Raw genomic sequence first — 15137 nt, forward strand, 5'->3', positions numbered from 1 at the left:
ACACTGGGGGGGGGACCCCCGGACACTGGGGGGGGACCCCCGGACACTGGGGGGGGACCCCCGGACACTGGGGGGGGGACCCCCGGACACTGGGGGGGGGACCCCCGGACACTGGGGGGGGGACCCCCGGACACTGGGGGGGGACCCCCGGACACTGGGGGGGGACCCCCGGACACTGGGGGGGGGACCCCCGGACACTGGGGGGGGACCCCGGACACTGGGGGGGGACCCCGGACACTGGGGGTGTGTGTGTGTGTGGAGGCGCTGTAAGGTTTGCATTTAAGTACTGGAAATTCATTGCATTTCCCTCTGTTTTCTAACCTCTCTGAGGATCTGTGGCGTTTAGTTCTAAGGCTACCAACTGCCCTCCAGTAATAACTCAATCCAAGTTACAGGTGTGTTAGTTGCTTCTTTATTTTGTCTTTCCAAACTCTCAGTAAAGCACCACTTTACATCACACATTCTTTGTTCTCACTCCCAGTATCCTTTTATACTTTCTTTCATTGGCTCCTGTTAATTGATCCCAATTGAGTATTCAACAGACATGAGCTGCAGAGTTCCGGATGATTTGCAGTTTGTGGAGGGAAAAGTTGGGATGGCTGACAAGCAGGGAGTTGGCATAGTCAAGCCTGGATGTGAAGAACGGGTGAATTAAGCTTACACTATAGAGGGTTACATTATAGACAATATATCTCATGTAAAGATTATTATTCTAAACCTGTATTGATGTCCATCCTAGGTCAGGCAATAGGGGGAGTACTTAGCTGGGAATGAAGGTTTATTGGAGGGAATTGTTAGTAGCAGGCATCACTGTATTCTGTTTGGTGATGAGTTTATTGTCTTCTGATAATCTCCATATGTCTTTCTTCCTTCAATTCCTGTCCAACTCCCATCACTCTGCCTATGTGTGAGAATGTGTGTGTCTCTTTCATGAGGCTTTATCTTTTAATTTTGTCTGTCTCCTGCAAATTGTGAGCTATATTCATTTGTTCTTTCTCATTTTTCATTCTCTTTTCCCTCACTCACTCTCTCTTTCACAGTCAGTCACATCGCTATCTCTTTCTGTATATTTAGTTAAAAATAATAATGTATTAATAATGCATTGCATTTGATACAGCACCTTATCATTCTCAAAGTACTTCACAAAATATACTGTAAAGTGAATTGACTGTATGTTTTGCGGGTGAAACGAGGCAGCCAATTGCGCACAGCAGTGTCCTACAAACAGTCATGGATTAATACATAAAGAAAGCCTCTTTGCCTTCCAAAACTGTGGGGATTAGAGATTAATGAACAAGGTTGTTGGTATCATATCTTGGATTTTAGCAACGCAGTGATCATTTAAGTGTGAAGCAAGATCCAATTTGTGCTTACTCATCACCTTGAGCAGATAGGCTCAGATGCATATTAGTTTGCATTGGCTGCCCTTTGAGCGTACTTGGGCAATCCATTGAAAAGTCGCAAGATTTCAAAGGACCGTTCTTTAATGTTACAAAGAGTTGTTCTCAAGCTTCCCTGATGACCTAATGGATAAAGGGCCAGCACAAAGGTGTATAAGCAAAGATTGCAGACAGACTGAATTGATATAGACAGAACAGCAACTGGGACAGTTAATCTCAGTGCTCCTTTCACCAATTACTAGTCTAAATTCAGTCCTCGCACAAACTTGATGACTGAATGGTCTGCTAGAACATCGTATGTTTCTACACAGTGGGAGGAGCTGGGGATGAAACACTGATTCCTGGGACACCACTTGTCACTATAATAAATAATAATCCTTGCTTTTGTTATGGCGCTGTTCATATCAGGAAGATGGCTCAAAGTGCTTTACATGAGTTACTTAAAGCGTTGTGAAAATGATTATTTTGTAGAAAAACACAGTAGCCAATTTGTCACATCTAACATCCCATAAACAGCCATGAGGTGAATGATCAATTTTGTCTGGGAATTTTGGCCAGGATACCGGGAGAAACTCTTTTCTCCCTGCACTTCCCTTCTTCACTGCCTTCTAATTAGAGACTGTCCATTTTATCACCAAAATTCAGCTTCCCAACTAAGTTCCTATCCATCACACACAACTGTCTCCATTTCCACGTTATTAATTCCATGTAGGAAAATGTAGGATGTGTCTGTATCCCAGCACTTGTAGTACAAACTGTTTAACAATTTGCTTCACCAGTGATATTATCCTGTTTCTGATTTCCACATTCTTTACAGTGCTATTAAAGGCTGTTTGGTAGTGTAGTAGCAATATTATGTTATCAATTACCCTGAATACACAACAAACATTTGGTCCTGAATTCAACACATATTTTGTCTCGCTAATGCTGTACTTTTGGGATTGGGTGAATATGTTATTAGACACAGAAATGGCCAAACCGTACAAAGCTATGCCTTACTTTTCCAGATATGCAGGGTCTTGGGTATTCTTTAAAATATTCTAGGTTTGAGTGATCACATTGTTAGTGTCATTTCTGAGCAATATACAAGTGTGCTGATATCTCTCCAACTAAAGTGAACAGTAGCATATCTAAGATTGACTGTTCCCAGCAGATTTTACTCAGTCCAAAGCATATCTAATAAAAACAAGTTGCACAATTATATTTCCTCACACACACAATGTCAAATTATTTATTTTGTGTTTGCATGACATTAATTTCAGCTGAACTAGCATAGAAAAAAGGATACTTTATGAATGCCTGCAGAATTAAATTAATACAAAATCTTACCCTTTTTTCAATGTGTGTGTGGTGAATTGGCAAAAGTTGCATAAACAGTGCAATGACTTGTAAGAAGTACAGTATAAGTAACACTAAGGTGATAAGCATTTCTTAAGAATTTGAAAGTGATGCATAATTCATTGGGAACAGCTCCAGCATGTCACCAAAGGTACATGTGATGATGTCCTTACATTGATGGCCTCCTTGTTCAGATTGTTTGAACCTCAGGATCTCTCAGACTTTCCAACTAACAGCAACTTGCATTTATATAGCATCCATCACTCAGGGCAGTAACTCGGAGCATCTAAAAGTGGCGGAACCCAAACTGGGGGGAGAGAGGAGGTGACCGTAAGCACAGTCGAAGAGGAAGCGATCTAAAGAAAGGGGAAGGAGGGGGCAGGTGGGGGGATTGGGGAGAGAGAGTTCCAAAGCTTTGGGGGCAAATAACACATTATCTTACACTAAGAGCAATAAAACGACGATTCCAAATGATTTCTCCTATCTGGGAACTTTTTAAGGAAGCCTTTCAGCATTTCAGTAGCCTGCAGGTGCGATTCCGAATTGTACAAAGACAACGAAAGTAACAGCTGGTTGACAATGTTCATCAAACAATCTTCGATCTCTTTCAGATCGCCATCAAGTTGGAAGCCGTCCTTCCTGGTCGCCAAGCGAACGCAGATGTTTCTTAACTCCACGCTGAGCTACAAACAACAACAACAACAACAACAAGATTCCATTTATAAAGCGCCTTTCACGTCAGGAGGACGTCCCAAGGCGCTGCACAGTTGGGTCATGACCCGAGCAGGGGGGAAATGGTCAGGGTGAGGGGAGGGAAGGGAGGGAGCGAGGAGGGGGAAATGGTCAGGGGGAGGGGAGGGGAGGGAGGGAGGAGGGGGGGTAATGGTCAGGGTGAGGGGAGGGAAGGGAGGGAGCGAGGAGGGGAAGAGAGTCGAGAGGGGAGCTGAAGGCTCGGTCAAAGAGAAAGGTTTTGAGACCGGCCTTGAAGGAGGAAAGGGAGGAAGCAAGGCGAAGGCACTGGGGGATGGAGTTCCAGAGCCTGGGGGCTGAGAGGCTGAAGGCCCAACCACCGATGGTAGGGCGGTTGGGGCGGGGGACGTGGAGCAGACCGGAGCCAGAGGAACGGAGGGTACGGGCAGGTAGGTAGGGGGATAGTAGGTCGGAGAGATAGGAGGGAGCAAGGCCGTGAATGGCCTTGTAATAAACAATAAACAATTAAACAAGAAGATATATTAGCAAAATGCAAATATTGGATTTGCCAATTTTTGCCAATTCACCACACACACATTGAAAAAAATCAAATGCACAGCGCAAGCTGATTTATGTGTCTCGATCTGACATTGGCGGTCAGGTTTTTCTTGATTATTAATATTGGCAGTGAGATATTTACCAAAGCTGTACACTCAAACGGTGACACAGGTGAGCGAAGAGGTTTGCACTCCCTCGTTTTAAACAGCAAAGAGTTGCCATTATTTCTTCGCGCATCTGCTTTAAGGATGAGCGCGACAATAAAGTGGGTGTACACGTCGATGGGAAGTAGAAGTTTTCAGGACCTGTCGTGTCACCCCCCACCCCCTCTCCCCTCCCCCCTCCCTCCCTCTCCTTACCCACAAGATGCCCTCTCACCTTTAATTCCACAGGGAAGAAGTGTGGCTCCGGCAAAGGGCACAGTCCGCGCTGCTCCACGGCGGTCAGTTCGGAAGTCAGGTCCACGAAGCGGCTCAGTTTGCTCTCTCTGGCCATGTGGGCAATGGTCCGCCGGCTGTGCGGAGGACCCGGCGGGTGGCGGGTGGCCGGGCAGGGCTGGTCCGGGCAGGGCTGGTCCGGACCAATGCATCGCTCGCTCTCCAGCCTCTGCCGCAGGGTCTTCAGAGCCACCCACTGGTGGTCGATGCACGTCTGCAAAGCGGCTGCTGGTCTGTGCATCGTCGAAGCAGCGGCAAAGATTCACTGCTGAGGGATGGGGTGGGATGGTGGGGGCATGTGGGTGGGGTGGGGGTGGGTGTGGATCGCTGCAAACTGCACTCCTCAATGAGTGCCCCCCCCCCACCGCCACCCCCTTGTTTTTGGTACCCCAGATCAGCTAAAAGTTTCTGCTCTCATCAGCCCCCTCACCAATAGCTTTCTGCCGCGTGTACACCCAAAGCGATAACACTTTTATCACTGGAAGAAGACTTTGCATATATGGAGAGCATTTTTTTTTTGGGGGGGGTGGGATGGAGTTGTCACTCTGGGGGGGGCAGTAAAGCTATGCCTTACTTTTCCAGATATGCAGGGTCTTGGGTATTCTTTAAAATATTCTAGGTTTGAGTGATCACATTGTTAGTGTCATTTCTGAGCAATATACAAGTGTGCTGATATCTCTCCATCTAAAGTGAACAGTAGCATATCTAAGATTGACTGTTCCCAGCAGATTTTACTCAGTCCAAAGCATATCTAATAAAAACAAGTTGCACAATTATATTTCCTCACACACACAATGTCAAATTATTTATTTTGTGTTTGCATGACATTAATTTCAGCTGAACTAGCATAGAAAAAAGGATACTTTATGAATGCCTGCAGAATTAAATTAATACAAAATCTTACCCTTTTTTCAATGCGTGTGTGGTGAATTGGCAAAAGATGCATAAACAGTGCAATGACTTGTAAGAAGTACAGTATAAGTAACACTAAGGTGATAAGCATTTCTTAAGAATTTGAAAGTGATGCATAATCCATTGGGAACAGCTCCAGCATGTCACCAAAGGTACATGTGATGATGTCCTTACATTGATGGCCTCCTTGTTCAGATTGTTTGAACCGCAGGATCTCTCAGACTTTCCAACTAACAGCAACTTGCATTTATACAGCATCCATCACTCAGGGCAGTAACTCGGAGCATCTAAAAGTGGTGGAACCCAAACTGGGGGGAGAGAGGAGGTGACCGTAAGCACAGTCGAAGAGGAAGCGATCTAAAGAAAGGGGAAGGAGGGGGCAGGTGGGGGGATTGGGGAGAGAGAGTTCCAAAGCTTTGGGGGCAAATAACACATTATCTTACACTAAGAGCAATAAAACGATGATTCCAAATGATTTCTCCTATCTGGGAACTTTTTAAGGAAGCCTTTCAGCATTTCAGTAGCCTGCAGGTGCGATTCCGAATTGTACAAAGACAACGAAAGTAACAGCTGGTTGACAATGTTCATCAAACAATCTTCGATCTCTTTCAGATCGCCATCAAGTTGGAAGCCGTCCTTCCTGGTCGCCAAGCGAACGCAGATGTTTCTTAACTCCACGCTGAGCTACAAATCAAATAAACAAGAAGATCTATTAGCAAAATGCAAATATTGGATTTGCCAATTTTTGCCAATTCACCACACACGCGTTGAATCAAATGCACAGCGCGAGCTGATTTATGTGTCTCGATCTGACATTGGCGGTCAGGTTTTTCTTGATTATTAATATTGGCAGTGAGATATTTACCAAAGCTGTACACTCAAACGGTGACACAGGTGAGCGAAGAGGTTTGCACTCCCGTGTTTTAAACAGCAAAGAGTTGCCATTATTTCTTCGCGCATCTGCTTTAAGGATGAGCGCGACAATAAAGTGGGTGTACACGTCGATGGGAAGTAGAAGTTTTCAGGACCTGTCCTGTGTGTCACCCCCCACCCCCTCTCCCCCTCCCTCCCTCCCCTTACCCACAAGATGCCCCTCTCACCTTTAATTCCACAGGGAAGAAGTGTGGCTCCGGCAAAGGGCACAGTCCGCGCTGCTCCACGGCGGTCAGTTCGGAAGTCAGGTCCACGAAGCGGCTCAGTTTGCTCTCTCTGGCCATGTGGGCAATGGTCCGCCGGCTGTGCGGAGGACCCGGCGGGTGGCGGGTGGCCGGGCAGGGCTGGTCCGGGCTGGGCTGGTCCGGCCCAATGCATCGCTCGCTCTCCAGCCTCTGCCGCAGGGTCTTCAGAGCCACCCACTGGTGGTCGATGCACGTCTGCAAAGCGGCTGCTGGTCTGTGCATCGTCGAAGCAGCGGCAAAGATTCACTGCTGAGGGATGGGGTGGGATGGGGTGGGGTGGGGGTGGGGGTGGATCGCTGCAAACTGCACTCCTCAATGAGTGTCCCCCCCCCCCCGCCGCCACCCCCTTGTTTTTGGTACCCCAGATCAGCTAAAAGTTTCTGCTCTCATCAGCCCCCTCACCAATAGCTTTCTGCCGCGTGTACTCCCAAAGCGATAACACTTTTATCACTGGAAGAAGACTTTGCATATATGGAGAGCATTTTTTTTTGGGAGGGGTGGGATGGGGTGCGGTGGGGGGATGAAAAGAACCAGCAAAGTTACCGACAGGGACGTTTCCAGTTGCTAAAAGATTTCACCAGCAAATCCCAATTAGGCAGCAAAGAAAAAAAAATACCCCCCCCCCCCTTCTCCCCCACACCCACCCCCCACACACCCTTTTTCCATCAATGTGATTTGGTTACATCGAGTTTACATAGCAATACATCTATCTTGAAGCACATGGGTGTTTTGACTGAATCGCCTGAATTAGACGTTATTGCGATCACACCCAGTCTGCACCGCCTGTTTTCGTTCACGAATTGCTGGTCAATTCAAATGCAAAAATCGAGACGATGGGTTTGGCGTTGTAGTTATTCATTGCCAGGAAAGACCCTTTGAAAGAAGCGTCTGGCGCTTCAAGGGAAGCTGTCTGCAGGAGGTGACAAACTGCTGCAGTTTGATGATCAGCAGCTGAACCGAGATACCTGGATTCAAGGATCACAACTCTCGATTTGATGTACTGCAATACAGTCTGTGGCACAAACTGCCACAATAATCCCTCCAAAACCCCAAACAATAATAAATCGGTCATTTTCAACCTACGAATGTCTGTGGGACATTGCTGTGCCCGCAATTGGCTGCCGCGTTCGCCCACAAATATACAGTCAATTCACTTTACAGTGTGTTCTGTGAAGCGCTTTGGGACGTCCTCCCGACGTGAAAAGCGCTATATCAAATGCAAGGATTATTATTATTATTAACAGAAAAAAAATACCGTGCGTGCTCAATATTAGAGGTGCTGCATTAAGTGCCAAGTATTAAACATGAAGCAAATCAGTCCTCCCACTTTACATTTCATAATTGAGCAAGCTGTGCGTTGTAAAATTAAGCTGGATCCAAATAATAATAATAATAATAACAATAACAATCCTTGCATTTGATACAGCACCTTATCACGTCGTTGAAACGTCTAAAAGCGCTTCACAGTATATACTATAAATTGGATTGGCTGTGCATTTTTGTGGACGAAATGCAGCAGCGAAGCCGATTTGCGTGCAGCAATAACCCACAAAAAAACAGCCATGGAGTGAGTGATCAATTTAAAAATATATATATGTATTTTGGGAGATTGTTGGCCAGGCCACTGGGAGAAACACCCCTCTGTTTTAGAATAGCGCCGTGGAATCTTTACAACAACAACTTGCGGTTATTTAGCACCCTTCACACAGGGTAGTGTCTCGGAGCGCTTCACAGTGGCGGGGTCTGACTCTGAGCCAGGAGGAGGGGAGAAGGGGAGAGGCGACTGGGTCAAAGAGGAAGGTCTTCAGGCATGATCTGAAAATGGGGAAGAAGGGGTTAAGGCAGAGGGATTGAGGGAGAGAGTTCCAAAGTTTCAGGGCGAGGTGACTGAAAGCACAGCCGCCGATGGTGAAGCACTGGGGACGAGGGACAAGCAGGATGCCAGAGCCAGCCGAGCAGAGGCCATTCTGTGTTGGAATCTTGCCCTGTTTCCTTCAACATTTCAAAACCGACATTTTTAGACCCAAACCTGGAATATGAAGTGTAGAAAATAGGGACTCTCAGTTGGAGGCTTTAAAATCAGACCAAAAAGGACAGAAAACAGATCACATATAAACTATAGGTTAAACCTGAGGTCTTTTTTTTTCGGGTGCTAATTGATATATCCAGACACAGCATTGTCTAATTTTATTACAATTTACAAGTCAAAGGAAAATATATATATTTCTCTGTCTTTTTATTATCCATATCAGCCTGTTATAGTTTTTTTTAGCATTCTGAACAGGAAAAATTATTGGGATTAAATTACATCTGGGCCTAGATTTTAACTGCTAACATAGGATTTCAGAGTATGCAGAATCTGACAAATTGCTGAGTTCAGTTTTAACTTTGAAGCTTGTCTTCTGTAGTTCTTAAAAAAAACCTCACAGAAAACCAGCTTCAAGTGTAAAGACTGTATTTAAGAATTTGACAAATTCTGGACAATGAAATGTTATGTTAATTAAGTAAATCTAGACTCCGGTGGAATTTCTACCCACACGTCTATCTTGAGCAGTGAAATACATCTTCAGAGTGTTCAATGTGGTTAATGTGAAACAGTATTACTTAACCTTTGTATTGAGCCACAATTTTGAGTAATATATGTTATTGCATGAATAATTTGGAGCTTCCTTCAGTAAACATATCTATTTATTCTATGTGCACCTACCTATAAAGCCTATCTAAAAGGCATGATGAAAAAATCAATCATATATTTTTTAAAAATACATTTGTTTTAGTGTTTGGAGTTTGACTTATCTTATTCCGCTATTTAACTTTTTAATAGATTTTCTCCTCCAAATTTCAACTCTCCTCACCTGCAGGTGACTCTTTTTCTGGGCATCAGGCATCACGGCACCAAGCTCCCTCTGGTAGCCATTATTTATGTGAGCTCCCACATTGAATGTTCTATTCGACTGCATGGTTCCTGTCCTCACCAACATCCACATGCATGCATCTTCCGGCAGGGGAATATGGATTGCAATCGGGAACAGAAGGACAGACTTTATAGAATTAGATTTTAATGGCAAGCTATGCCCGACTCCGCCACTACCTCACTCCTCAGGCCGCTGAACCTCTCGTTCATGTCTTCATCACCTCCAAGCATTTATGCAAATGCCCTGCTTGTTGGCCTTCCCAACTCCTCCCTCCACAGGCTGCAGATAATCCAGAACTCTGCAGCCCGTGTCCTCTTCCGCACCAAACTCCGTGACCCCATCTCCCCCATTCTCACCCGACTCCATTGGCTCCTTATCCTTCAGAGGATCCAGTTCAAGATCTTGGTCCTCACATACAAAGCCCTCCATGGCCTCACCCCCACCCTACCTCTGCGACCTCCTAGCCCCCTACCAACCCACCCGTTCCCTACACTCAGCCGGTTCTGCCCTGCTCCATGTCCCCCGACCCACCCACCCCACCATTGGCGGGAGAACCTTCAGCCACTCTGCCCCCAACTTCTGGAATTCCATCCCCCAATCACTCCGCCTCACCCCCTCCTGAGCCTCCTTCAAGTCCCGCCTCAAGACCCTCCTCTTTGACGATGCCATCGGTCAACCCCTTCCCCTCCCCTCCCTTAACCCCCCCCCCCAACCCCAGCTCAGGTCTGAAATGCTGTACTCTGTCCAGCGCCTTGGGACGTCTTCCCGATGTGAAAGGTGCTATACAAATGTAATCTTGTTGTTGCTGTTGTTGTTTTAGCTAGTTAGACTCCAGGAATAGTCCAATGGACACTCTGGGGTCCCCAAGCCCTTGTCTCTTGCTAACCTGTGCCTAATATTTTCCGCAATAAGGTAAACAGGATGCATCCCTCCAGGGAGAGAGTGCTCATTCCATTCCAACAATCTATCTCTGGGATTTCTATGTGTAGGTGGGATGGGTGGGATTCTCAGTTTGGATTAGATACTCTTAAGCATGGTGATGGGTTTCCGCATGTGTCGGACACCCGGCTGACCCAAACATTGACTCAGTTCTGACGAAAGGTCATTAACCTGAAACATTAACAAATTTTCTTCCCTCCACGGATGCTACCTGATCTGCTGTGTGTTCCCAGCGACTTCTGTGTTTATACCAGATTTCCACCATCTGCAGTACTTTGCCTTTCAAAAATGTATAGATTTGGGGAGGGGCTAAGCCCATTGTTGCCCTAGTCACCTGCCACCTATGATCTTGTCCTCAGTTAAAGAGTCCAACTAAGTTTAATTACAATTTTGAAGTTTTTGAGAATTTATTAAATATAATCCTTAACATTTCCACTAAATGGCGCAATTTACTTTACTTATTAATGAGCAGGTCAGAATATTGATTAAATGAATTGTAGTGAGACAGTCACAGCCAAGGTACAACAATGACAATTAACATTTATATAGCGGCTTTCATGTTGTGAGGACATCTCAAAGCTCTTCACAGATCTTAATGAGAGCATAGGCTGGGGTTGGGGGAGCTCAGGAAGATGAAAGGTGATCAAAAGTGTGGTCATAGAGAAAGGTCTTGAGGCAGGCTTTAATGATGGGGAGGGAGGGGCAGAGATGGAGGGACTGCAGGATGGAATTCCAGAGAGCAGGGACAGAATGGCTGGAAGCTTTCCCATTCATGGTGCGGACTTGAAGCAGGCCAGTTCGCTGAGAGGAAAGAGTAACCATAATGGTAGGGTTGCAGGAGGTCATAGAGGTAGGGTCGGGCGAGGCCGTGGAGAGATTTGAACGCAGGGACTAGGATGTTGAATCCAATTCACCGGGGAATGGGGAGCCAGTGAAGTTGAGCGAGGATGGGCTGGGCTGTGCGATAGGCTTGTGGTGCTGGGTGAGGAATAGGACATGAGTTTTGGATGGTCTGAAGCTTGTGTAGGGATAAACAATTAGCTGGGGGAGTCTGGAGAGCAGAGCCTTTGAATATTAATAATAATAATAATCCTTGCATTTGATATAGCGCTTTTCACGTCGGGAGGACGTCCCAAAGCGCTTCACAGAACACACTGTAAAGTGAATTGACTGTATATTTGTGGGCGAACGCGGCAGCCAATTGCGCACAGCAATGTCCCACAAACAGTCGTAGATTGAAAATGACCAATTTAATTATTGTTTTTGGTTTTTGGAGGGATTATTATTAGGCGTGTGGAGTAAGGAAACTTGCCCAAGGTTTCGCCCTGCCTGGAATTGAACTCAGGTCTCTCGCTCGCAAAGCGAGTGCTCTAACCACTGAGCTACAGGACTCCACATTTAAGCTGGTAGTGAGTGAAGCTTTCATTTAATTTAATAACTTACTTTATTGCTTAGTCATTTGATGGTATGTTATTTGTTTTATTAAACAGGAAAGTGGGATAGAAAAGGGTGATTTTGGAAAACAGTTGGCAGTGGAACTGAAACGATGGTCTGCCTTATGTGCAGAACATTTCTATGGTTCTCTAAAGATATGAAAATAATCCTTGTACTATTTGATTTAATGCCTGCACACAGCAGCATACAAGGGATCCCACAAGATTCTCACTGACACCTGAGTAATCCAGCTTTTAGCAGGGCTGGATCTCCTGCAGTACTGACACATACCAGTAGGAACCGCTCCCGACCTTCTGATTTTTGAGTACAGTATTGAAAAATCCAGAAGTTTAAACTTCTGAACATTAAAACAACCTGATCATCATCATTCGCTACTTTGATACAGTTGGTAGTCTCTTGTCTCTGAGTTAGAAGACAGTAGGCATTTGGACTTGAGGTACAACCATGATCTTATAGAATGGCTGAAAGGCTCGAGGGGCTGAATGGTCTGCTTCTGAATGGCTGCTTCTGCGTTTCTACAATGTATTCTGCGAAGCGCTTTGAGATGTCATGAAGACGCGATAAAGCACTGTATCAAATGCAAGGATTATTATTATAATATGTAATAATTATTATAATAATATTATTATTATAGATGGTGATTACGCAAATTCCCTGGTTGTTGGCCTTTTCAACTCCTCCCTCCATAGGCTGCAGATCATTCAGAACTCTGCAGCCCATGTCCTCTCCCGCACCAGGCTCTAAAACTCTATCACCCCCATCCTCGCCGCCCAACTCCACTGGCTTCCCATCACACTGAGGATGCAGTCCAAGATCCTTCAAAGCCCTCCATGGCTTTGCTCCCCCCTAGCTCTGTGACCTTCTAACCTCCTACCAAACTGCCCGCTCCTTCTGCTCAAAAGACTCCAGCCTGCTTCACGTCCCCTGCCTCACTTGCCCCACTATTGGCGGGTGGGCCTTCTGCCATTCTGTTCCCACTCTCTGGAACTCCATCCTGCAGTCCCTCCGCATAACCCCCTCCCTTGCTTCCTTCAAGACCTGTCTCAAGACCCTCTTGTTCGACCGTGCCATCAGGCACCCTCCTACCCCCTGCCCTCCACCCTCCCCGATCCTGACCTCCAGCTCGGGTCTGAAACACTGATCGTCCAGCACCTTGGGACGTCCTCCCAACGTGAAAGGCGCTATAGAGATGTAATTTTGTTTTTGTTGTTGTTGTATTGACTCCATACCCCCACACCGCTCCTATCCACCCAGCTGTCACATTTGACCTCTCTGTTAGCCTACATTATTAACCTTTCCCTTTCCTCTGGCACAGTACTTACTTTCCCCCTTCAAAACTGCTGTCATTATCCTCTATCAGAAATGTTGAAATTTTGGATTCACATTCGTGATCTTATTAAATGGCGGAGCAGGTGCCAGGGGCCGAATGGCCTACTCCTGCTCCTACATCTTATGGTTTCTTAGCATTCAAGTCGCTCAGAGACTGTATCCCAGACAGGGCATAATACCCATCCTGGATCAAGATATTCTACCAAATGGCTTTTATTCAGTCTCTTCAGACAAGTAGTATAGTCACTTAAAATTAGGAACTGTATCAGTTCACCCCAGGATGAGCAGGCAAATGACACAAAAAGCTTAACAATTTCAGTTCATACAGTCGGCAGCAACTAAGTCAATTTAATCAGCAGGAACGACTAAGCCAAAGAGAACCACAGAGTTTAATTCCTCTCGGTCCCAAGAAATGGCTGGATTTATTAATAATAATCCTTGCGTTTGATATAGTGCTATATCACATCTTCGAGACATCTCAATGTGCTTCACAGAGTATACTGTAAAGTGAATTGACTATATTTTGTAAGCAAAATATTAGCTGGAGTTACACAGTTTCTTTCACTGAACACAGGTCTCAGACCATATTTCTCAGCGCGAAAGCTCTTTCCTCACTCCTGGGCACCTAACTTCTCTCTCTCTTACAGTTCAGTAGAATTTCGCTCCCTCCCCTCCCCACAGACTCTCTTCTTGTTGTGTTCAGCCAAGTGTCTGACACATGTGGAAACCCATCAGTATACTGAAGAGTATCCAAACCAGACTGACAGTTCCACATATGCATGCCACCTGCGCATGGAAATTTCCCTGTATCTGGAATGGAATGTTCACTCTCTCTCTGGAGGAATTGAACCTACTTACCTAATTCCAGAAGATTTTAGAAGCAAGTTGGCAAGAAGCAAGGCTTCAGGGGACCCCAGAATGTGCATTGAAGTACCTCTGGAGCTTAAACAAATAATGGCTTGTCATTGACAACACTGTCTGGCAAGCTTCCTGCTCCTTGTTCTCCCCACCTTTAAATCCCAAATTAAGACATTTCATTTTGATTGCACTTTTAGACAACCCCCACCAACATCCTCAGCTCCCCCACTCCCTTAGCTCCCCAATCCCCTCAGCTCCCCCACCAAGAGCTCTCAGTCAACTCGGTGAAGCACTTTGAAACATCCTCCCGAAGTGAAAGGCACCGTGTAAGTGCAAAATTATTGTTGTCCAGTTAGGATCACCCTTCCCATAAGATAGCTTTGTCATGCTATCTTAACAAAAGTTGAGCAAGAAGGATCCCTGGCTCTATTAACTGATATTTGTCCTGCCAACAAGCCAGGCTGTCTGGTCTGTGATGAGTAGTGTTTTGGAGTTCTGCAGATTCAGCCTGGCCTGGCACGGAAACTGGACTACCAACACTGCCACAGAGGGTTGATTTGATCTTGGTATTTCATTGGCAAGCACATAATCTTGGATCCAGTTAAACCCCTAGGAGATGCACCCCCCACACTCTCCTGCCCAACCCAGGGAGAATAGCTCTCTTCTTAACCCATCTACCCAGAGGAAATAGACATTCCCCAGTTACCATAGTTATACAAATAGAACAAAAGGCAGCTGGGCTGATTTCCTTGGAGACATTACAAGTTGATTACTTCTGGCTACCTGGCCAATCTTCAATCTGCTGGCAGATCAGAATTCAAAATGGCTATTTGCATGCAAAATAGCATAGTTACATTGTCGGGAGGTTGCCTTGTTATCCCCAGGAGGCTTCCTGCCACCTGAAACATGATAAGTACAGCAACATTAACATTAGTAAATGCAAGGATTATTATTAGTATGATACAATGCGTCTGGTCCTTTGAAATAGAGCATATCAGGTTGTGGAAGGATCAAATAATGTTTTATGCATTGATTCCACTTGGGACAGCTATTTAATTTCATCCTCCCCCACCTTCTCAAAAAAAACACTTAGACCATCCAAAATTTCCAGTATATCACCCCTCGCCA

General features: G+C 45.7%; 2 protein-coding genes across 2 annotated transcripts; both read right to left on the bottom strand.

The window, feature by feature from the left end:
- Window positions 1–3122: 3122 nt before the first annotated feature.
- On the bottom strand, window positions 3123–4664 carry LOC121848870 (leukemia-associated protein 7-like). The gene is made up of 2 exons (XM_042334066.1): window positions 4365–4664; window positions 3123–3421 (listed from the first exon to the last, which is right to left on the bottom strand). Exons 1-2 carry the CDS (start codon window positions 4662–4664, stop codon window positions 3182–3184), a joined length of 540 nt encoding a protein of 179 aa, XP_042190000.1. The 3' UTR covers window positions 3123–3181.
- A 1056-nt stretch (window positions 4665–5720) lies between these two features.
- Window positions 5721–6735, bottom strand: LOC121848871 (leukemia-associated protein 7-like). Its single transcript, XM_042334067.1, has 2 exons — window positions 6436–6735; window positions 5721–6019 (listed from the first exon to the last, which is right to left on the bottom strand). The coding sequence occupies exons 1-2, from the start codon at window positions 6733–6735 to the stop codon at window positions 5780–5782; spliced, it is 540 nt and encodes a 179-aa protein (XP_042190001.1). The 3' UTR covers window positions 5721–5779.
- Between the last annotated feature and the right edge of the window lie 8402 nt (window positions 6736–15137).

This window comes from Callorhinchus milii, unplaced genomic scaffold (genome assembly GCF_018977255.1).
Source record: "Callorhinchus milii isolate IMCB2004 unplaced genomic scaffold, IMCB_Cmil_1.0 Scaffold4, whole genome shotgun sequence".
In the NCBI taxonomy this organism is placed as follows: domain Eukaryota; kingdom Metazoa; phylum Chordata; class Chondrichthyes; order Chimaeriformes; family Callorhinchidae; genus Callorhinchus; species Callorhinchus milii.